Below are 24,137 nucleotides of genomic sequence, written 5' to 3'. Positions count from 1 at the left end.
TGTACAGAAGCAGTGAGAGCCCTGGGGAACTTTGGAATAGTTATGACCCCTCCTGTACCGCTATCTAGCATAAGAGAAACCCAATACTGTTTTCTGTAAGAGTGTCTGTTTCCTTGTGAGCGTCCAGATGTAATTTCCTACTGGTCCACAAGGCATCTGCCCCCCTCCCCCTGCTCTAGGGTTGCTTTTTCTTGAGCTGCCTCTACCATTCTGAATAATCTGAGAGGCTTCAGAGTGCTGTGGCTGAGCATTTCTGGTGCTTCTCTCCTGACCATCTGGTAAGAGAACTTGGAGCAGAGGAAAATTCAGTAATATGCCTGTGGTTTTCTAGGAATTTTAGAGCCTTCAATTACAGTTTCCTTTTATTTCTCGTTCTTGACATCTTAGCTAGCTTTTTACTTCTTTCCTTCTTTTTCCCTCTCTAGGAAGCATGGTGGTTTGGCATTGACGGTTGGACTTGATGATCCTAGAGGTCTTTTCCAACCCTAGTGATTCTATGATTCTAAGAAAATGATTTTTCAATTAGCTTTTTGTTATTATAATAAACTAAGTTAGATCAGTTTGGGCCATTAAGAAAGTGAAGGTGAGGCAGTTAAAAAGAAGTCCGTGTTGTACAAGGGGAAATGTAAAGCCAAAAATCTCCTTTTGCTGATAAAACCACTTGTGATCTCCTAAATGAGAGGTATTAAAGGGATTTTATGTGCCTTGCTTTATGGGCACTGATTTAATGCCATTAATAGATTTATAGTATAATTCCTTTCACTGGGGCCTCTGGATGCTGCGGTAATACATTTATTTACTGTTTTATTGGTACTTCATAGACAATATAGCTAATTGCTCTTTCCGTTCAATCAGATGATTCAAGTGGGAAACGAAGACGCCGTGATGCACACACTGTTTGCAGATTCTTTTGCTACGCTGGGCCGATTGGACAATGTTACCTTGGTGATGGTTTTCCACCCACAGTATCTTGAAAGCTTTCTAAAAACTCAGCACTATCTGCTGCAAATGGATGGTCCACTCCCGCTTCATTACCGACACTACATCGGGATAATGGTATGCTGGAACATAAAGCAGTGAGCAGAAACAGCCGCTTTGGCAACAATCTCTGGTCTTGTTTAACAGCAGTTATTACTGTGTTTTGCAGTTTCTAGTTGGAAAGGCATTTCATCAGGAGCTAAGGGGAAAAGCAGAGTAGGTTTGTTTGTGTCTGGTTTACAAATCATTTCATAAGACCAGTACTTTCATGTTCATAGTTTCAGTAGGACTGTGAGAAAGAGGGGGGGGGGGGAAATCTGTTATAAAAATAAGACAATTGTTTATTTTTGGTTTCCGTATTATCGCAGAAACCGTTTTTCAGAAAAGCTTGTTTTTGTGTATGTGTCCTGTCAAATAACACCTCCCACTAACTCAATAGTCTGTCCTATCATCTGTTTCTGAATCCCTAAATTCTAAGCAAGTTTTCTGCCAGAAGTGTTTTATTTAGTAATTTCCAATCTGCCAGTTCAATGGTCTTTGCTTGCTGAAGTTGAATTCAAGTTTTGGGCTGTGTCTTAATTTTATGGGGAAAGTGTTACTCTTTGAATAAACAATGCTGGGTCTCTTCTTTGCTGAAAAGCTGTCCTTAGTCTCCCTTGCTATATGCTGTCTAAAACCTGCTTTTGTTTTTGCTGGTAAAGGTTCACCTAGAGGCAGCCTTGCTTCTTCCCCACGGGGGAGTACGCAGTATGGATTGCTTGCTTCAGGACATACAATAAATCTATGCCTGTACTTCTCCCTGGATATAGGCATGTTGCACCTGTTTAGCCAGCATGGTGATAATATATATTTGAATGTGGAATATTTATGTTGTGAGAACAATAATCAAAATGGCTGATGTGTTAATCATACTTTTTTTTTTTTTTTACTTCAGCCTTTGATCACTGTAAGTCTTATTCTTGAATATTTTGAAGAAATTATGACTTACGGTATTCTGTCATAAAGCACTAACTTACTGTAACTGTCCTCTGTATCACAGTTGTGTTTTCCTTTCTAGGCTGCAGCACGACATCAGTGCTCTTACCTTGTTAACCTCCATGTGAATGACTTCCTTCATGTCGGTGGAGACCCTAAATGGTTGAATGGTCTGGAAAATGCACCTCAAAAACTGCAAAACTTAGGAGAACTGAACAAAATGTTGGCTCACCGACCCTGGCTTATCACCAAGGAACATATTGAGGTAAATCTTTCATGGAGTGATGTGAATGTACCCTTATTTTTCAGTAATGCAGTCACAGATTCTTCGGGTTAAGAGCCAGGCAAGGTGAAAGATGTTCTGTGTTACTGACTTTCATTTCAGTGTTATATCACTGTGATACTGCATGATATATCACGTGTGCCCTTGTAAAACTAACATGATCTAACTGATTAACTGGTCATAAATGACTGACAAATTTAATTTACAACAGAATTCTGTTGGTGCAATGACAACGTGCTGAGATGTGCACTTCCTTAAGTCGTGTGCTTTCAGTAGCCAGAACCCCCTGAGCATTTCTGAGATGCTGCTAGAGGTTAGGCTGAACACCAGTCACTACATTTTTGTCTCAAATGCTGCTGGTTCAAATGCTTAGTTTTCAGGCTGGGGTAGAGGGAGCAGGTGGGCAGCAACAGCAGCTCTCAAGGCAGAGGCATGCCTGCCCCGGGCCTGGCTGTGGTTACTGGAGCAGCATCTCCTTCTCTGCTCTTCTCTTACCCTTAGCAAGAAGGAAGTGGGTGCTGGGACTCTGTCAGGGCTGTCTGCCAGGTGGAGAGGCGGCAACAGGTCCTGCTGGGAGGCAGGACGCCGGCTGTGGGGGAGGAGGTGCTCTGCCAGAAGGCCCCAAACCTCCCACACTTTCCTGCCTGAAGGGGAAGTTGGGGGTCCAAGCTTCTTGTCAAATGTAGAGCATTCCTCCCACAGGGACAGGACAGGATGGCCCTGATGCCAGGTTTTTACACAGCTGATCTTCAAGGAGTTGCCAGGGTTTTCTGAGACTGTAAAGACCAGTTGAAGAAGCATGCAACAGTTGTGGTTGCATCTTCATCAGAGGTGTAAAATTTCAGTGCAAGTCGGTCTGGCCTCAATACAAACCATATGGTACAAAATAGAAACCCCAGCTGATTCAATAGCTGAGGGCCAGAACGGGGAGACAAGTCATCTGCTGTGTGGCTTGATCACATGAGTCTGTGGCTGGCAGGTAACCTCGTAACAGGATACTGCTAATGGCAGCAGAGAGTTAGGAGGTAATTATGGACTTTGAAAAAATAATTTTATCTGGTAAAGAAAAGTGTTGATAAACTGCATTAGGGTGGGATCATTTGAATGACTTCAGAATTAATACTTTTGTCTTGCATTATTTTTAAAGCAACTTTTGAAGACTGAAGAGAACAGCTGGTCCCTGGCAGAGCTGATCCACGCAGTCGTTCTCCTTACACAGTACCACTCCCTTGCTTCCTTCACGTTTGGTTGTGGAATCAGCCCGGAGATAGACTTTGAAGGTGGTCACACCTTCAGGCCCCCTTCCGTCAGTAACTATTGCATATGTGACATTACAAATGGTTACCACGGGGTGGATGAAATACACGCCAGCCCAACTGGAAGTATTCCAGTAAGTATCTGTCTGAACAAACAATCTCTTTCAACAGTTGTAATTTCTTTGTAGACTTTAGTACACGGAAGATGCCCATCTCTCTTCATTCAGTGAGAGTGGGATTGATTAGCCTAATCCAGATGAGGGCTAACCAGTTGAAAAGAGACATTTAGGAGAAGCTGAAATGATACTGGTAAGCTCAGGGAGGTTACTGAAGGGAGAGACAAAAATTCAGTCTCTCAGTTGTCTATTTTTTTTGGTCTCTTGTCATTCATATAGGCAAACTGAGACGACTCCTGGCCTCAGCTAGTTCATGATACGTGTCCCGAGCAGCAGTGGCCAGGATAGCTTTTTTTCATGGGTGCAGTGGAAAGTTGGCTCCTCCTTTGATTCCAGTCTTTGACTTTTTTGCCTTGAGGTGTTTGTCATACATCACACAAGAGTGTTCACAATTTTCTGACTCTGTCTCTAAAACGTTATTTCCTGCCTGCAGCAGTTATGCTCGCTGATCGGTACTTGCTTCCGCTTAGTGAAAAGCATGATGTGAACTAGGCGTTGGTTTAAGAACAGTGATAACAGGGTATTTTCAATGCAGGTTCCTGCATGTGAGTCTTTCCTGCAATGGTGTGGGTGGCATTTAAATTTTGTTTGATGGAGCTTGCTGGCTCTCTGAAGGAGCAAACTGCAAAAGGCAGAGGAAAGGGGCAGAACTTTATTTTGCTTTCCGCTGATGGATTTTTGCAAGACCAGATACTGAATTAATAGTGTATTGTGGTGTTAAAACAGCTCTTGTGAAATAAGATTATCTTACACTAGCTTTCTTTTGAGGCTTTGTTAAATCTGCATTTACACTCACTCTTCCTTTTTCCTTCAATATGTTTCTTCTCTGCTCATAGAGAAGGGGAAAAATACAGTTGGGTAGTAAATTGTGGTTACTTCCTCTATCAGAATTTCTGTTACAGCTCCTTGTTTTTCAGTTAAACATTTAGATTAAGTAAGAGAAATTACTTTAATTTTAGTTGTGAGACCCACTTATTCCAAAAAGCTGTGATTCTTAAAATACGCTAAAAATACCAGGGATCTAAGGGAGAAAAGACGATGACCAAATGTGAACCATTGGGTCAGTACAGATTTCTTTCAATAACTGGTTTCCTCAAAAAGTCAGTGTTTATAAAGATGCAACTGAAGGACATAGCTTGCATTTAAGTTTTCTGGCTTGATGATTTCTGCCATCATTGTCGGTTCTTGTTAGATGTTTTTCTCTCCTTTTCAAGTCTACAGAGTCTGTCTGTGAAGTTGAAGCTCTTATGGAGAAAATGAAGCAGCTACAGGAGTGTAGAGATGAAGAGGAAGCCAGCCAGGAAGAGATGGCTACACGTTTTGAAAGAGAGAAGAGAGAAAGCATGTTCGTGTGTTCTTCAGGTACAACAGATGTAGTGTGGATATATTTATTTAGACTTTTCCAAATCACTTGAAGAAATACTTAACTACCGCAGAAGGAAAAAAAAAAATGTTATTAGATGTCTCAAAAATATTAGTATTTCTTTGAAGGGGTCAAGATTAGGCGTGCCTTCTTGTCTTCCAGGAACACTTAAAAGCAAAGTAGTGCCAAGATTTGTGGCTTCTCTTAAACACACCACAACACTCACTGACCAATATTATGTTTAATAGAAGTTTTCAACAGAAATGGAATCTCTCTCTTGAGGAATATAAAAGTTTCACAAGAGATTTAAGCATCTCACAAAACATTGTAAAAAGAAGTCCTTAACACACTTAGGTATTTAAGTGTATGAAACATTACTTTTCAATGACTGTGAGATAATACCTAATCTGTTACAAGCCTAGGGTTATTGTGGGCTCTTCAGGAGAGTTTCATCTAGAACAAGCTTGGTGCAGAAGTCTTAGAGGCCTCTTTTTTTTAATAAGCTTTCCGTTCCAAAGCAGATTTTTCCCTTGGCACTTTTACAGACACCTTGAGTTAGGAGCAAAGTGTCCTCTAGACTTAGGAGATTGTACTCCTGTACTATCTGTACGTGTAGACCGGTACATAAAAGAAGGGAGAAAAAGGCGTTTGTCTATAAGAAAGAATCTGAGTGTTTTTCATGGAGTTGACCCTAAAAGCCGTAGTTGCAGTCACACTGTGCTGAACCGAAGAATTTTAATACGGGTAGTCCAGTGAAACTGTGTGTTTATTTACAAAGCACAGAGACTCCCATTCTTCTGTAAGAGTTCCGCTAGCATGCTTCCAAATTGTTCTTACTGAAATTGTGTGAAATTCTGTTTGAAATTAACAGAAGATGAAGAATCGGCAGCAACGAGAGATGTATCTCGTCACTTTGAGGATACCAGCTATGGTTACAAAGACTTCTCCAGACATGGCATGCACGTGCCTACCTTTCGTGTTCAGGTAACAAGGATGGGGGATGCTGTCAGGAGGCTTAGTGCATGATCTGTTTGTTGTGCCAAATACCAAACCTGGAAATTGCTGTGCTGTAACTTACTGCCCCACAGAGGAGAAGGCTTAAAGCAAGCAAATGAACAGCCCCACCCCCCACCCCAGGGATTATCTGCCCTGAGATAAATTATATTAAAGCACTAGGTCTTCACAAGTTCATTTCTGAAATGCTCTATTCTGCTTTTTTACTCACTTCTAAGGATTATTCCTGGGAAGACCATGGCTATTCCTTGGTTAATCGTCTTTACCCAGATGTGGGACAACTACTTGATGAGAAGTTTCATATTGCTTATAATCTGACTTACAACACAATGGCCATGCACAAAGATGTGGATACCTCAATGCTGAGACGAGCTATTTGGAACTATATTCACTGTATGTTTGGAATAAGGTCAGTTCTACTACTTTTGTTCTATCTACATCAGACTCGTAAGCAATGCCTTTTTTTTTTTTTTTTCTTTCTCAGATTGAAGTGAAGCTATTTATTAAGCAAACATGCATGTATTTTAAAAAATATTTTTATTTACAGGGAACGGCCAGTAGTGGTACAAATTACACAACAGTTTATTTTGCCATAGGAACTTAAAACAATGCAAGTGAAATAACTGGCTCTTGAAAATGAAAGTGTGTTTCTTTCAATTCCAGATACGATGATTATGACTATGGTGAAATTAATCAGTTGTTGGACCGCAGCTTTAAAGTTTATATCAAGACTGTGGTTTGCACTCCTGAAAAGACCACAAAAAGAATGTATGATAGCTTCTGGAGGCAGTTTGAACACTCTGAGAAGGTACAGTTTGCATGCGTGCTGAGAGACACGGGCAGTAGATCCGTTTGCCATGCTAACAGCCACAGCTACCCAGCCAGCATTTAAGCTTTAGCTGATGTTACCAGGACTCTCCTCGCATTCATTAGGCGGACCAGTACTTCCCAGACTGAAATAATTTTTCTTTTCGTACTGTGTGTTTGCTAGGTAACAGCTACCATGGACTGCGCAAGCTCTGAACTGTCTGGGGAGGTTAGACACATAAATAGTACAGCTTCACCTCAACTGCTGCTTTCTCCTCCACTGTCAGTTGGTACTGCCTGTGTCCCAGAGAGGCAGGGAAGCGACACGAGATCCACCTCTTGGCCTCAGACACAGAGCAGCTTGCTTGCTGCCCAAGGTCTTTGCAGTCCTACGGGCATTTCTGGTGTGAATGGCCCCAGAGCAGTTACTTTCTGTTAAAGCCTGAAGCCCTGCTGCTGTGTTATAGCCTGAATTGCACCTCCCAGTAATATTTCTTGCTGCTAATTCTCAGATGTCTGCTCTGTAAAGTTCACATCCTGCAGGTTTTGTTTTTTTTTTGGAAAAATATTGCTGGGTCTCACCTAAAATGAATGCTGATACAGTGCTGAAACATAAATGTGCCTTGATCAGTGTTCATGTCATCTGAGGCTCTATCTCTCACTAAACTCCTTAAGAAAATAGTGTAGACATACCCAGTTATAAGAGGGGTACTATAACTACAATGACTTAAGGTTGTTCAAGTAAAATACCTCATATGTTTGTTTTGGTTAGACTAACTGATGGAGACGAGCTTTTTAAGCACACAGGTCCTTCTTTAAAGCCCAAAACTTTGCATCCTCATAGCCATCAAAATCCAAGGAACATCCATGTACCTGTCACTGAATGCAGTCACCATCCATCCCCATGGAAATCATGCGAATGAAACCACGCACAACCATTACATGCCAGAGCAAACTCTCGGCCAACCTGCTCTCAGTGAGACAATACTTTCCCCCCTCCCACGCACAGTTTCTGATCTCATCCTCAAAGAAATACAGTAAAGACATCGAGGAGATGAGCTGGGGAACAAAATTTCTTACCTCTGGTAGCTACTGAACACCTCTGTCTCAATAAAGATCATATTTTTATGGCATGTTACAATTTTTCTCGTGCTTCACCACCGCTAAGGACTCCATGTTGTTCAGGTGATAATTACCTGTGTGTTTCTCTGTCTGTCCCACAGGGGCAAACGACCTTATCACCTCTTCCTTTGCTAACAAACCCCTCTGCTCTGCAGGTACCAACCACCCTTTTGCCTTTAATTGATTAACTGTCTTTAACTGATTAATCAGGTGGAATTTGAACAATTATTTTCAAGCTGTGCATAGTCTGCTGCTGAAGAAGGCCTTGTGTGCTTGAAAGCTTGTCTGTTTTTTCCAGCTAAACCAGCTGGTCTGCTAAAGGCTGACTTCTGTGTTTCTTGTGAACTGCTCGGGTGTATCTGTGACCCATGGCCACGCTGTGCTGCAGTGCCACGTGCAGCACATGGGCCCTCTTTCCTCCCTCAGCAAGCTTTACGGACAGAGCTGGCTATCTGGGTAGCTGAAAGGCATAGCCCTGCTGCTATTGCAAACACTGATTCGAAAACCACAGCCCCACAGGCTTCCTTTCACTGGAGTACATTATCGTGAGCACGCCGTTAAAGCATAACTTCTTTTCTTTCCCGAAGGTCCATGTAAATTTGCTTCTGGTAGAAGCTCGGATGCAAGCCGAACTACTTTATGCTCTGAGAGCTATTACTCGCTATATGACCTGATGTCTCGGGCTGCCTGTCGACGTTGGAATGTTCTGCAGCTGCAGTATGGCAGAGGAAGATACGAAGCCTCAGGACCAACGGTAGCTATCAGTTAAGATGCCCATTGTGCCATAACTCCTTTAGTTTCAGCTATTTCCATGTTTGGAATATCGCTGCTGCCGCTCGGCAGTGAACGCTTGGCAGTTGACTGGGTTGTGCAGAAGTGCTGCCTGCTCTCATGGTATTTTGGCTTTAGACAGCACGGGACACTTGATGAACTTGTGGCAATATAGCAAATGATAGATATATAGATCTTGTGTTAAGGCAAATACTACAGGAGTTGGAGCGTGAAAAGAAGTGGGACTTGATGACGTTTGCTTTCCCTACGAGAATAATTTTAGAAAATCTTGATGCTGCTATTTGTGCTGGTGGAGTGAACAGACACATGCTGTTCCAGTTAAGCTAAAAGTGAAAGTGAGCACTGCTATTGTCTGAGCCTTTATTGTGTGTGGTTTCAAAAAAGCCTTGTTATTTAGATTTCTTTTTTAATCAGAACTAAACCTCTTCTGTCCACACTGATCATTCGAAAGATAGCAGTCAATTTTCTGAAATAGTTTAGCCTTAAAATGCTACAGGACATTCCTTCAGCATTATTTGGTGAGCTCCAAAGTGCAATGGTCTTCCTATGGAAAGAAGAGGACTCGAGTCCTCAGAGCTTTATAGCGATCTAACTACGTGAAGCGTCGAGTAGCTTCTTGTCCTGTTTTTCAAGGGTGAACCGATACCTGTTCAGGAGCTAGGACAAGGTGTGGGAATGTCGTTCTAGACTGCCAAACAGTCCTACTGTATTACATGCCCAACGCTGGTCTTAACTGACTTTTTTTTGCAGTTGCTTAAATAACTAGGCTAAAAACCATCTATTTTTAGGAAATCAAAACATGATTAAAATGCTGACATTTAATATACAGTGGTTTTGGAGAACACATGAATACTTTTGTATGAGTGTGAATTGCTTTTTAAATTTGTCAGTATTACTGGTATTTTTTAAATAAAGGTAACAACTTTTTCCTCTTGGCGTTTTTGTGTGGTTTAGTTTTATGCTTCTGTTCTTACTGGTTTACTTACAGTTCAAAGACCGCTTTAAAATTTTGGAAATGGTAACTGAGCAAACATGCTTTTAAAAAGACAAACCATGACTTTTTCTACTGAGTCTAAAACGATGGGAAAAAAACAATGTTTGAGAAATAGATTTAGGTCTTCACTAAAACTTGAGTAGGAACACCTCTCATATACTCCTGATGTTTTCATCCTTCCCATAATCCTCCATCCTCTCTTCAGGTGTACTCCGTCGTATAGGGTGTTCTCTTTCCTCACAGGTGTGACGGATGTACTCGACCCCTTGCCCAAACTAGCAGTAGTAGTTTGCTACAGGCTCCAAAGGAGGCAGAGGCCTTAGGCGTGGCTGGGCCAAGAACTCTGGTTTCAATCTGGTTTCTGAAAACCTGCAAAGGAGCAGAGTGACGCAGAGAGCTTCGATTCATATGGGCTTGGAACACTGATCGTGCAATTAACGCAACAATAGCGGGTGGCTTTTTTGAGACTTATTTATCAAGGAACAAAGAAAGTTCTGGGTACAAGGAATCTCCTGCTACCTTTCCCGTCGCATGTAATATGACTACGAGCTAACTACTTCATCCTATAAATACAGCAGCCCAAGTCAGCCTTCTCTGAGCTCTCCCTGCTGGACAACGTGGCGGCATGGTGGTGACCTCCCCTCGTGCTGGGACACCCCTCGAGCTTGGTCCTCAAGCAGAGAAACCTTTTCCTGATGGCAGATTTTTGGTAAGTGACCAATATCGCGCTTAACCTTGTAGAACAGTAACTTTGATTTTTGTCTTGGTAACTTTAGATGCTGAATTGCTGCTAATGAAACATTACATAGTAAATTTTGCATATATAATCCCTTAGACATAAACTGTTAACTAAGTCTTGAGACTAGGTTTGGAGGTAGCCACACCTAGAGTCCTCTCTGAGGAGGAGTTTAGAAAGCAAGAGGGTCTGCTCTGAACCTTGTGACTCAACGGGGGTGTTCTCCTCATCCTCTTATATCCCCACTTTCTCTCGGAATCATTACAACTCAAGTGTATCAGATTTCCTTTGTATGTTTCTTCCGTGCTGTGATTAATAAGGTGAACCTTGCCTTCAAAGTTATTGAACTCTGCTAACTCTGTTAAATTCCATCAAATTCATTGAACTCTGTCAAAATTATTATTTTACCTCAATAAAACACACTGCTGCTTTTCTCTTTTGAGTGAGGTGCGTTCCGCTCATTGGTGACAACAGGCATGGGTGTGATATGACTGGAAATTCCAACTCTGTGTTTATATAATCACCACTTATTTTCAATAACTAGGTATAAAGGCTATTTTGAGAGTCAAACCCATTTTAAAATCCTTTAGTAGTGAACTTAGTTCAAGATTAAGCTGCTAATTTTCATAGGCCAGTGCCAAAAGGATATTTGGCACCAGAAGGATGGTCAGGTCTGTGCAGTCAGACTGAGGAGTGTAGGGCAAGAGGCAGCGGGAGGTGGATTTGCTACGAGGGAGCGACAAACTGCTTTGGACACCCTCCTACAGCTGGCTGTAACAGGGGTTACAGCACACTCGAGTGTAGAAAGTCCTACCTGCTTACAGGAAGGTAGGAGCTGCCTTTGTAAGGCAGGAAAGAAATTTGATTGTTCCAAGGCTGCAGGTGGAATTAAAGTAAGATTTCTGTCCCCTGGCCTGGTTCTCAGTTAGCTCAGACTGGTTTCTCCTACTACTACAGAGCATTCTGAGAACAGTTTTCAGCTTCTAGTCCAAGAAGGTAAAAAAATCTAAAACTATCTAGGGGAGAAAGATTAATAAACTGTCAAAAATTGTGACTAACAGGAAGCATCTGCTGTTTCCTCTTAACTAAAAATACAGGATTTTTAATGTTCCAAAAACAGAGCAAAACTTTCCTGTCTAAGGGCATATCGTAGGCATGGCTTAGCTTTAAGGACGCAGAAAAAGTGTCTTCCCAGTCTGTAGATGGAGTTTCTGCAGCACTGGCTTCTCCTGCTGTGTTTTTTGGGGGGAAGGGGTGGGAATGGGGCTATCAAAGGTAGACATGAAATTTTCCAAGAAGCCTCAACTGGCCATTTCCATCCTACACTCTCCGGACACATGCAGGTACCTACAGGCACTCTCTCTTTTCAAGCGGTAAACACGGCAGTGTGTGAGAGTGAGAGTGTGTGTGTGTGTGAGTGGCTTCATACAGTCATGTTTGCAAAGAGCAGTAGCCACAACATGCAGATAATCCTGACCGCACACAAAGCTACTTACTTACCTTGGAGAAAGGGCCTGGAGATGTTTGGGGATTTTCCATTAAAAATGCTGAGGTGTTTGTGGTCCTAAGTAGAAGAGAGCAAGCACGGCTGTTAAGCACAGTGGCAACCAAAGACAGTGGTGGGGTTAGTCTTTAGAAACAAGAAAATGGTTGTCACCAGATGTTCCATGAAAGCAGAAAGTGGTGACAGCTGGGCAGAGCCACAGCTGTGCATGGCGCCAGGGCCCCGGGACTGCCCCTGTCACAGGTGGGTGGGAGCTGCCCTCCTTTGCTGCAGGCTGTAACCCCTGACGGCTCCTGAGTAGCTCCTGCAGAGCCTCAGCCTGTGGCTGCAAAGCGCAGCAGCTCCTGTGTGTGCAGCAGCAACATCTTGTGCGCCTCGGGTGTTGTGGGTACTAGTAGTGTCAGCAACTCACCCCAAAAGGCCACGTGGGCAGGGGATCCTGCCCAAAAGACCAGGCAGTGCAGGGAAGGAGGTGGTGTGAACCAGCGTGAGTGAATGGAACAAAATGGCGGGCTGCTGCGTGGGCCCAGGTGGGATGCTATTAAAAAAAAAAAAAAAGCCACCCACACAAGATTTTGAGTCTGTGCTTAGGGGAGCGTGGCAGAGCCATCTGCCCCATCAGCAGCAGTTTCCAGCCCTTGCCTTTCCATCTTCTTTGCAGGGTTGGTTCAAAACTTTGTGCCTCTGTGTGTGTGTGTGCACACCCTACCCCCACCTGAAAAAGAGCATGGTGACAGGGGCCAAGTACTTGGTCACTAAACAGGAATGGGCTCCTGAAGTCAGAAGAGAGCTGCTGCATTGAGGTTTGTGGCAAAGAAGCCATAAGAATGCGTCAGAAATTCAGCATTTTGGGGCTTGGTACCCACAAGTTTTGTTCAGAGAAAGGCATGGGCCTGTGCAGCTCCCCGGGAGCGATGGCTGGGTGTTGCTGTGAGGTGCTCTGCAGCCGCTGCCGCCCTTTCTGCTCTGCCCAGCACCTCTGAATGTGCCTCCTCCTGAAGCTGTCACGGGCCAAGGCTGGAGCTCACACACAGCGGCTGCTCCACCTCTGCGCTCCACTATGGGATACCCAAATTTGCCCTGTGCTACAGGACACACTACACAGCGCTCCAGGCCCTTGTTTACAGTTTGAGCAACAATGACTGCCATAACTAGCATTTCCTTTGAACAAAGCTTAACTGCCTACATATCCACCTTGACTTGAGCAAAACATCAGTTTGGGGCTGTCTCTGACAGATACTCGGCACTTGTCAAGTCCGATTAGACCTGCTGACAGGACTTGGCCACAAGGCCTTTTCCACTGCATCCCCACCCTGCGTCACACAGCCCCCTTCTGCCCGCCTTCTGCCTTGATGCGCCTGCCAAGAACAAACGCCTCTGGCTCCCTCCCCACAGGGGAGTAATTACCCATCAGCCTTTCCTTAATACCCCCGAAAAGTAAATCCATTCTTTTTTCCAAGAAACAAATGGGGCATTGAAGCCATTTATCTCACACACACACCCCCCACCCCCCAACTTCAGCTAAAATTAAAATGGCAAGAGGAAGCGTGAAAAATAGAGATCTTTTTGAGCTCAGCAGAGCTGTTGCTGGAACCAAACTACACTGAACTGCTGGGCAGTTCTCTCCTGCAGATTGCAGTGATGGCAGCTGCCATATGCGCGCCCTAAGCAATTCACTGCAGGGCTGAGCCTCGCTGGTCACAAGATATACCCGAGTTGCTGAGACAAAAGGAACTTCACAGGTTTCATTAACTGCATTGACATTTCCTCCTGACCGCTCCCAAAACCTGGGCCACGAAATCTCCCCTCCCCCATCAACAGGAAAGACGTCCCCAAGAAAGCAGAAGCATCGTCGCTGTGTGTCCTCGCCTGGAAGCAGCGGTCTGGACACGGGCAAAGGTCCAGCGGTGCCACTGGAGCAGCTCTGAATTGCTGCTTCAGAAAACCAAATTCCACCAGCCTTTCTGCAGGGACTGCCAGGCTCGAGAGTTGCCCTGCGGGCACACGCAGCACAGCGCGAGGCTGCCGACCCTCAAGATCAGAGCCAGGAGCCCGGCAGCCCCTGCACAGCAGCTCATTCTTAGTAATCTGAGGTCAGAAAAGAGACAAATGGGTCAGGTCTGTAAAGCTGTCTGTAGCCAGTTGGACTGGTAACACTCGAGGCCAGCACTGCACCTGCTGAGCTAAGCCATGGGCTACAAGCAGGGACCTCTGTGCACTGGAAGGATGAAAACTGAGCAGTAAGCAAGCCAGCAGCACATAGGACATAGAGCCCTTTATTGCCCCATGGATGGAGACACAAGCCCAGGTGAGATGGCTGGCCAAGACGGTCTGAGAAGTACAGGCACAGAGGCGGCTGCTGGGAACGTGGGAACAGCTGAAGGACGATCACACCACACTGGCTAAAGTCTTCTCTCACATCAGGGATGTGGGTGTTTTGCCTTAAGATGTGAAGTCCCAATTCAGAAAAGCCACTTTTCAGCACAGACACCAAGGCAGGAGCTGGGAGACCCCAGCCCCAGCCAAGCTGGTAAAGAAAGGGGGAATCTCCAAAGGAAAGGGGAGCAACTTTCCCCCTCTCTCCCACTGAGAGCGTTCAATCCAAAGAATGAAGCTTATGATGTAACGCAGCAGAATTCCCCAACAGCATTTGCGTTACTTTGTTGCAGAATTTAATATAAAGTAAAAGTGTGTCAAAGGCTGTAGGTAAGATGTGGCTCACGTCATGTAACTTTTTCTTGTCGTGCCCAGCATTTTTTGTACCACAGGGGTCCAGGTACTCAGTGGTTATCTACCTTTTAAAAATTAAAACTTCAGCAAATGGGTTTGTTTCATTGTCCCAGTCAGAAACTCTGTAATTAATAGACAAATCACACTGGACAGCTGCTTGGTCAGCTCAAATATATTGTAAAAAGTAATTACACATGCAAAAATTTCATACAAGCTTTCCAAAAGATAGTATCCGGTATATAAATATCAGGCTTGACTGACTCTTTAAAAATTAACTTCCCATGCTCTCCAACGTGGCTACCAATGGCAATGTACAGCTATATTAGAAACATAAAGCTGTACAAGCTATAACATAAAAAAAGAAAAAATAAAAGACTGATTAAAATGGAGTAACAGTCACAGTTGGAAGAAAGGAGCGATGGCTTTGAATTCTGTCAAGAAGCTTTTCCGCCACAGGTTTGAACTCTCTTTCCCAATACAGTTTGTGGCAGTCCCTTAAATCTCTGTTGAGGCTGTAATCCAGTGCTTGCTCTTCATCTGTAATCAAGGAAAATATCACCATCAGTTCTGAATAAAAATATACCCAAGCATGTATTTTATGACCACAACACATACAACTTACCCGTTGTGTATGCTGATGGCTTAAAAACAACTCTACGTTTAAGACAAACTAAGCATCGCTGTCTGAGGGACTTGGATTGAATTGAAAATAAAGGCTGTTAAGGTCAGTAAAACAGTAAAAAGGGTACTGCAGGGTCTTGTATTCTCACACCTCACCGGTGTGGCTAAACTGTGTCTCCAAGGTCAAGCATTTACTGTGACTGTCAGCCTGGCAACTACTTGGGTTTGAACATTACCCACAGCAATTTTGCTAATATAAGTAACCAATTCATCTAACTGCAGCCATGTTTTTCCTGTCACAAATTGCTCTGCTAATCTGGTTCATGAAGACTCCTCCGAACTATATCTACTGTCATACTTAAAGAACTTGAACCATGCCAGTTACTGTATTACTGATGCCCTCCCTTCCTTGCAAACTCATAAATAAAATAATAGGACACTCCTAATAGAGACAAGCGACGTTAGGAATGAAAGGAAGTCATCACTCGTTCTTCCCTCTCTGTTTTGCCGGGCATTGGGTGTGGCAAAGAAACAAGCCCTTCTAGAGGAAAGAAACCAGCCTGCGACCAGAGGCATGCTCCTGAAGCAGGGATCTGCAAACACAACCAATAGTACTCAACAGATGTTTTCGCACAGTTTAACAGAAGGATATTTGACAGCCTTTAGGCCATAAACAGATAAAATAAAGATGCAATCCTGCACCCAGTGGGCAGCGTGACTTATCTTTGTCCTAGACTATGAAAAAGCACCAGATTCACAATCCATTAAATAAACAGCTCTGTAAGGGAGCTTACTGCACATTCACAGCAGGTAAAAGACAACTTGGAGCTGAAGAGAAACTTCAGTTACCCAGAGCTTGAGTCAAACTTTGTGTAGAAAAGAGATGCTCAGACAGCAACTGTTCCCACTGAAGAGAATGCCCAGGTGCCTACGCAGAGCCTACGGCCTGCGCTGCAACAGCTACAAAGGAAGAGACGACACTACTCTTGCTCGAAGATAGGCTCCATTTCGTAGAAAGTTACCAGTAACTGCCAACAATACTTGACTTCTATGTCGCTGCAGTGTTTCTAAATTACCAAAGGTAAGGAGACACTGATTATCAAATAGATTCCAAAAGGGGTTCTGCATAAAGGGAAAACGCCATGTAGAGGCTTTCTGTAACAAAATACAGAGGAAAAAAAATTCGTTCAGGAAGGAAGACATGTCATGGTTCTGCAGGAAGAAACCCTGCAATCAGAGATAAAAATCCAGCCTCAGACATCAGATCTGTATTGGATGGTGTGACAGGACAGTTGAGGTTGGACAGGACCTCTGGAACAGAGCCACCGTAGACCAGGCTGCTCTGGTCCTTGTACTGGTGAGTACTGAGCATCTCGGAGGGAAGAGATTCCAGAGCCTTTCTGGGCAGCCTGTTCCAGTGCTTGACGCCTGCCATGTTGGGAACTTCTTTTCCTGGTACTTAACTGGAATTTTTCTTATTGCAGCTTGTGCCCGTTAGCTCTCGTCCCATCCATGGCACAGTAGCCCAACCTATGTAAAATGAGTCTCAGCAGCAGGGAAGTGAGAGATCCTGAAGAGGAAGATAAGGGATTATGGGTTTTGTCTTCAGGCGGAATTGCTTTGCCTACTCCTAAAATGATTTTTCTACCCAAATTAACTATCTTCTAATGCAGAGCAAGAAGCAAGTCTCCCTTTCAGTAGACAGCTGTGCTCCCCAGAAGTTGATTGAATGTTTATGGAATCACTGAGGTCAGGAATTCCAGCCTGCAAGAACAAGGGTCAGAACCAGTTCAAAAGCTGAAGTGTTGAATCAAAACAGTAAATTTCCCAAAGCAGAATGTGAGTAACACTGGGGATCAGCGGGGATCACTGTCCCACATGCAAGCTGTGCATCCTCAGATAATATAATCTTCCCACGACCCTCCTCAAAACCAGCAAAATTGGGTACTGGCCAAACAGCCAGTACAAACTGGTTGCAAGCCCAGGAACAAGACAAGTACTCTGGGTCTGCATGCTATGGGGGAAGCTGAGAACTAGAGCGCAGACTCTAGTCTGCAAGGGCTACCCGTCCCTACAACTCTAACAAGACAGGGGCCAGGAGCCCTGGAAGCTAGTATCGTGCCATCTAAGAGTTCCCATGTACTAAGATTCCAAACTAACCTCCTCAAATTGATAGTGGAGGTAAAGGCGAGCAGAAGAAAAGTCTGGAAAAAGAGAGGGAGAAAGAAGATTTCACTGAATGACCAAACAGAAGAATATTCTTAAGACAGAGGCTCATCTCCACTGCTGCTCCTGAGGGACCAGGGCAAGGCAAAGCAGCTGCCAGGCGCCTGGAAACGCCAGGCTCCAGGAGCTCTGAGCCAATAAAGTGACACGAGACTCGAGAGCAGCTGAAAGAAGGCAAATGACAGTGCCACTGGAAAGCAGTGCCACTGCGCCTCAGGCTGCTGGGATCAGGCAGGGAAAAAGAAGACAAACGGTGCCTTTTGTCCAGCCCTTCTTGGGCCCAACATCTTTTCAGGCTATTTCCACTCCCCTTTCGCTCCCTCTTATCTTCTGTCACCTCGTGCCAGGTAGGGGAAAGAAAAATAAAGGGGAGGAGGCCAAGCACAGCAGGTGAAGCGAGGTGTCTGCTGTGCCATGCTCCACTTTTTCCGCTTCCTGAGGGCGTGCTGATGCTTAAGTACAGTCCACTGGCTGTCAGCAGTTGCCTCCTGCTTCCTGAACGATAGAATCAGCGCAATGACGGTTCAAGGCTGTTGCTGGATACAATGGGAGGAGGAAGATGTAGGACAATATTAACCAGCTGCTATTACTAAAATTTGTTGGCTCTAACACACAGAGAAACCAGATCCAATTAATAGGATGCGCTTTTTCTACAGCTACTCTTCTGACTACAGTGTGAAGAAAGGCTAGCCTTGTGATTTAATTCTGACCTATTTTTAACTAATTGTCATTACAGTTGCATTACAATTGCAATTGTAACTGCAATTGCCATTGTACATGAACTTCCAGTTCATAAAAGCTGTAGTAGTTAATGAGAGTTCCAATTACTACCCAGCCTGGACTCTGCAGTCAAATGAATTGCTGGAATAAGCAGCGTTGAATGCAGAGGAAAAACATACGTAAGAATTTTCCAAAACAAAGATATATGTTCCTTGCTGCACGCCAGAAAATTCAAGCACAATTGTGGCTGTAAAGTGTGCGGTTTTGTTGCGGAATGTTAAAAGGTGCACTAATGATCTTGAAACACTGGGTATTTTCAGATAAATAGAAGGAATTACTGCCCACATTAAGATACGCTCTATCACGGCAAGGAACGTAATGCAAGGAATGAATAACGAATAACAGTAATTCTGCTGTAACTGGGAAAAAATCCTCACACATCCACCTACTTTTCTGATTGTCTAAAAGTGAAAGAGACCACGGGGATCTCACTTTCTGTCTGGGTCTAACACGCAGCCTTCTTTCTCCTCAGCAAGCATACAATCTTTACTAAACTTCCAATTAAAACCAAATCAAAATTAGTTAAAGTTTGCTTCAATTTCATTTACATTTCAAAGATTTTTTTAAAAAAATATAATTGCAAATGACCTACCCAAAATAAAATCATAACCAAAGCAGTGCTCATAAAATAAAGGAGGAAAATTAAAAATAGTGGCCATAGGACTATTACCTAGCAATTAAACTCTGTAAAATTTGAAGCAAACAAATGTGCAGATGAAAAGATCCAGCTGAGTAAGCCAATCAGGGTTTTAACATTCACTTGTAGACACCTTGCAGCCTGTGTTTGTGGAGGAGCACACCCGCCCTAGCTCTGGCGAGCAGCTGAGAAATTGGCAGGATGTTGTCCTCGCCCACAGGGAGATTGTGGTGAGAAAAGAAGGGCGGCCAAGGGGCTCTAGTCACAAGCAGCAAGCTCAGCACCACGGAGCCCTCCGGCTAAGGGGAAAAGCCATATTCCCCAGACTGCTGGGCACGTGCTGTGCGGTCACCAGCTGCATCACAGCTGAGCCGCCACTTCTGTCAATACCTGCAATGACCTCTGAGGCCAGGAGGGCCCACATCCAGTGAAAAGTATGTTTTGTGCTGAAGCTCTACAGGATAGCTGGCTCAAGCAGACAAAAAGGCAGCTGGTGGAAGGCATTAGTGGCATGCCAACGAGAAACGAGAGCGGGGAGTGACAGCAGCCAAATCCACCTTAGCAGTCTGTAAGACTTGAGGGAACGTGCTGAAGGGCGATTCACCACCGTGCTGCCGGATCATCTATACCAGCCAACCACTTAAAGCTGCGTGACAGACTTCCCACCCAAAATAATACTGCTTTCATTTTGCTTCTTCTATTTCTCTTACTAAGGAAGAGACCAAGATTATGAATCTCACCTAAGAGTGATGTGAGCAGCTCCAGCAACGTGTCAGTATCTTCTCCAAAGCACGAGGCCGCGCTTGTGATGTTTTCACTGTAGTTCCACAGGGTTTTGCATACCAAACAAGCCAGCTGCCAGTCAGCCGGCCCAAAGTCTCGTAAACAGTCAACTAACCTGTCAGTACCAAACAGAAACAGGGTTTTACTCCATGTAATTTTCTCCTGAGCCCTTCAAAAGCCAGGCAGTCTAGAAATGCACGCAGACTCCATGAAAGGTTGCAGGAAAATTCTACATTAATAAACTCAAGATGCTACTTTCTTCCTCAGTAACTTCCCCCTTTTCACTTAGCCTACTTCCCCAAGGATGTGAACATGCCTTTTGCCTACACATTCACGCATGTGCCTGCCTGCACCTGTCTATTCCCTATAACTTTTTAACCCGACTGACCAATTTCAGTCAATACATCACAAATGTAACCATCTCAAAGACACTAAAATTTCATGACAATCTGTGACTGTCCCGAATCTGCGGCTACCACTAGTGCAGATTGCAACGTGAGCCAGACCTCACCAGGCACCACAAATTCATCTGGAAAAGATGGTAAGAATGCAGAAAAAGCTTCAGTCAGAACACCCAGCTTATTACACACATCGGAGGATCTGACCAGAAGACAAATCCAAAGGAATTTGCTTCTTCCATGACTCACAGAATTACCTCTTACGTTCAGTGAAGTCTGACAATTTTGCAGATCTTGCCCCTTCTTGTATTTCCTCAGCCTGCACACCCAGTGGACTCCTCTCAGAAATGCCAGTTTTGTTAAGGACCATTAGGTTCTTGACCTTTCTTGTAATCTCATTTCCTTGCAGATACCAAATGCAGGCTAGATCAAAAGCAGGACTCTGAAACTAAGCTATAACTTTTCTGCCTGCACCTGCTCACGTACAAGAGCTACCCAGAGCTCCAAACAGCAGTGTTCACAAGTCCTGTGGCAGCAGAAGTAAGCATTGTTTTTCACCTGCTGTCCCTAGTGACCGCTCTAATAGTAATCATTCACTGCTGTTCTCTCCCCGCCCCTACATCCCCTCTTTCCCTCATTTCTCTGCTTCACTGTGAGATATATAATCTGGTGATTTGAAAAGGGAACACAGGGCACCTGTTACATTCAGGTATGGCTGAAAATAGCAGTAAATGAAAAGCAACCAGAAAGAGTTTGTTTTTTCTCTCCTCTCAGAAGGCAGTCATTGTTGAAGGCCAGGAGGCATCTATGAAAAGCCAAAAGAACTTGCCCTAATTTTTTGAAATTTAACCCTCGGATGAGACTAATTCCATGTTTTGTTTGGGCCGCTATATATTGGTACAATAATCTCATTTCCAAAAATCCATAGAGCTCGTTGGGCACAGTCAGGATGACCTCCTTAACAATCACTTCCAAATTCTCTAGATTTATTCCATACTGTTACTCTTTTTCCTTCCTTCTTCATAAGTTTTCAGAGTATAGAAAATTCTAGATTCTATATTCTACATTATGTAATAGAAATTCTATGTAAGAGAAATTTCTCACATTTATTAGTCAATTTGCCTTTAACTTATTTTTATTGTTCTTCTTCAGCTTTACATTTTGTAAGTTAACTAGAACATGGGAAGGAAGGATGAGCAGACTATGCATTGTTTACTCTGTATAAAAAAGTAATTATATGATGTATGAACAGGAAAGCATTTCAAAGGTAGGCATATTGTTTCATAAACATGGGTTGTATCAACTGCTTTACAAGCACAGGAACATGATCTTTCATGTTGCTCCAATTAAGCTTGATCCGCTATCATCTGAGCATCAAAGCCACAAGTGTTGCATCCACAGTGGTTTTTCAAGATCTAATACCACTTACAGCGTTAACTGCCTTAAACTTGAACTCTCGGAGAGAGGAGTCCCAGGAGCTATTTATTCTCTGCCGAGCGCAGCTGCATCAGGTAGTTCCCCCTGCAGCACTAAGTAGTTACAAAAACTGCAAGAGACCATGTGGGGGATCATAGCTCTTGAAGTCATCTGCACACTTACAACTGACACACGTTAATGGTGCACATCATCTGTAGCCCACATAGGACCCAGTTAAGCGAAGCATAGGCAGCTATTGCAAAGCCACGCCTTAGCTGCTTTGTTGTACGGTACTCTCCTCTGCTGCCTGTACCGGGAGGATCTTTGGGAAATTATTCTATGGTTCTTGGCTCTGCAGTAGGCTAAACCGCTACAACGCTTTTGCAAAAAACATATGAGAGAATATGACAGGCTTTTTCTTGAAGAACATTAGGTGCTGAATATCTATTAAGTGTGTATCCTTATTACAAGTTATTGGCTCCAATAAAAACAAATCTAATTGAAACTCTGGCCAAACTACTGGAACTTGCCTTTTCCATAAGCATAATCAGGAACTTACTTTCCAATTCCTCCTTCTTCCATCAGAAAAGCTCGTCTGTTCTTATCTACTGTGAGATTGAGCAGAACTCCGCAGGCAGAAAAACAGACATCTTGGTTCTTGGCATCAAGTAAAGCAATCATGAACTTGTATACTGGATTGTGAAGGAAACAGTATTACCGGGAAGACGGACTTATACAAGTGGCATTACAACATACTTGTTAAACCTGCATACTTAGAAAGCAGTCAAATGCAGGATACCCTACCCAAAAATTTAACCTCGTCGCATATTACCGTGACATTTGTAGAATAGACGTATGAGCCAGGGTAACAGCCATTACACTGGACACCAGCTTTCTTCAAAGCAACACATACAAAATTCTAGTTCTAAAAATACACTGAAGTAATGTGAAAATCTAGTCAGAAGAGGTTAAGTTCACCGAACTGAATTACAGCTTATTTCTTAAAAGTAACACCTTCCTTTCAATCAGACGGTCAGCAGAAACTGCTAGGATTTGGCATTTGGCACTCAGGGAAGTTCTTACTGAGCGGCAGGGTTGCCCTAGACTGCACCAAGCCCAGCTGGGACTGCTGCAGGCGGGGGCTGCTGTGGGAGATAGGCAAGAAGCAGACGCTGGATGTGCAGCACCTTGCAGCATTTGCCGATGCTGAACTGGGTAGGCAGTGGAAGGCAACCCCAGCGAGGCAGTCAGCCTCACCTAATGGAGAGACAGCCTCTGAGCTCTTCCCGAGCTCGGCGCGCCGACACCACAGTCTTTCCAAGGTGGAAAATTCAGTTCTTTGACAGACAGCGCATGAGCAACCAGCTGTAAGCATCAGTTCTCCCTTTGCAGATACCTGCTCCTCCAGAAGTGGTGATATGTCTGCCCACCCTTGAAAGAAGGGGTTGTATATTGTGGCTTATCACCTCACTTTGAGCCCTGACAGGTAGATACAAAAAATTTATGGCAAACTGGTGTTTAATTAAACTTACAACACACCTCCTGTGGATAGCAAGGAGTTGCCATTTTCCCCAAAGCTCTTTAGACACTAAAAGGAAAAAGGACTTGAGAAGACTTGTATCCTACTTCACCCAGAGGCAAATAGGAGGTCTCTTTGTTGAAGTAGTCAGAAATCTTAAATGCATGTTACAAAGCGCTAAAAAGGTGTCAAACATGGGAATCAAAAACTTGTGATTATGAACCTAAATGAGAATTAAGTTAGATTTTCATTTTATATCATATTGTATCACAATCAATGTGTAGGACTTGAGAAACTGAAGGAGTGAAGGGAAATTTCAAAATTATAATCTTCTGGAAAAAGAGAGTTTTTGTAGTATCCACCTTTGTGAAGGCACACCATGGCATATTTTTCCTATTTCAATATTTCCATTTTAATGAAACTGAAATAAAATGGTGTTTATGATGACTACTATTGGATCCTAACATTTGCATAATATGCAATCATCAGAGAAGATTGCTTCTACCCTTTAACAGAGACAGCTTATTAACAGTCTTTCCTTTTTAGAACTACGGACATTTAAAACCAACTCCAACAAATGCAGAAGTAACTCACTCTTTTTCTGTATGATGAAGTCACAGATCTCATGATACTGGGAAAGATTGCCAAAGACTCTGACAGCCTCCACAACTCCATCCATATTGTCGCTCATTAACAGCTTTAACAGCACTATTGGTTTGCAGAGAGATGAAATAAAAACAATTACTTGTATATCACAAACATGCGCTTGGCTTTTTATCAAGAAATATCAGAAGGCAAGCAGCAACAGCAAGAAATGTAATAAATGGGAACAGCTATCTATCTGTCTGGTTGCAGTGAAGGGGATGAGCTGATGGTAGAACAACAGCTAAATTGTGTTGGGCTTTGAAGATGAGACAAAGAGCTCCAATATGGGGCTAAATGCAAAGGAACAAATGAGGGGTTATGAAGACAGCCTAAGCACGGTGGTAATAACGGGAGCCAGTTTTGCTATACGGTTTTGAGTGGG

At 43.6% G+C, this 24,137-nt stretch overlaps 2 protein-coding genes across 9 annotated transcripts in view; one reads left to right on the top strand and one right to left on the bottom strand.

The window, feature by feature from the left end:
• Positions 1–9,702, top strand: part of SESN1 (sestrin 1) — an 84,551-nt gene extending 74,849 nt beyond the window's left edge. For 5 of the 6 annotated variants that reach the window (XM_075087411.1, XM_075087414.1, XM_075087413.1 and 2 more), the window contains 8 exons: positions 856–1,056; positions 2,036–2,218; positions 3,384–3,626; positions 4,883–5,030; positions 5,903–6,015; positions 6,264–6,454; positions 6,709–6,853; positions 8,562–9,702. In XM_075087411.1, coding sequence (XP_074943512.1) covers positions 856–1,056; positions 2,036–2,218; positions 3,384–3,626; positions 4,883–5,030; positions 5,903–6,015; positions 6,264–6,454; positions 6,709–6,853; positions 8,562–8,648 — 1,311 coding nt within the window. In that variant the 3' untranslated portion in view covers positions 8,649–9,702. Of the gene's footprint in view, positions 1–134; positions 279–855; positions 1,057–2,035; positions 2,219–3,383; positions 3,627–4,882; positions 5,031–5,902; positions 6,016–6,263; positions 6,455–6,708; positions 6,854–8,561 lie in introns of those variants that run through there. The other variant, XM_075087415.1, reaches the window with a different exon arrangement.
• A 5,182-nt stretch (positions 9,703–14,884) lies between these two features.
• Positions 14,885–24,137, bottom strand: part of ARMC2 (armadillo repeat containing 2) — a 67,577-nt gene continuing 58,324 nt past the window's right edge. For all 3 annotated transcript variants that reach the window (XM_075087409.1, XM_075087407.1, XM_075087410.1), the window contains 4 exons: positions 23,705–23,818; positions 22,151–22,283; positions 19,735–19,892; positions 14,885–15,267 (listed from right to left, as the gene is read on the bottom strand). In XM_075087409.1, the coding sequence (XP_074943510.1) occupies positions 15,110–15,267; positions 19,735–19,892; positions 22,151–22,283; positions 23,705–23,818 (563 nt within the window). In that variant the 3' untranslated portion in view covers positions 14,885–15,109. The remainder of the gene's footprint in view (positions 15,268–19,734; positions 19,893–22,150; positions 22,284–23,704; positions 23,819–24,137) is intronic.

The sequence above is a fragment of the Phalacrocorax aristotelis genome, chromosome 3, assembly GCF_949628215.1.
Source record: "Phalacrocorax aristotelis chromosome 3, bGulAri2.1, whole genome shotgun sequence".
Classification (NCBI taxonomy): domain Eukaryota; kingdom Metazoa; phylum Chordata; class Aves; order Suliformes; family Phalacrocoracidae; genus Phalacrocorax; species Phalacrocorax aristotelis.
Note: the sequence above shows the minus strand (reverse complement) of the source record. Positions and strands in the feature narration are given on the sequence as shown.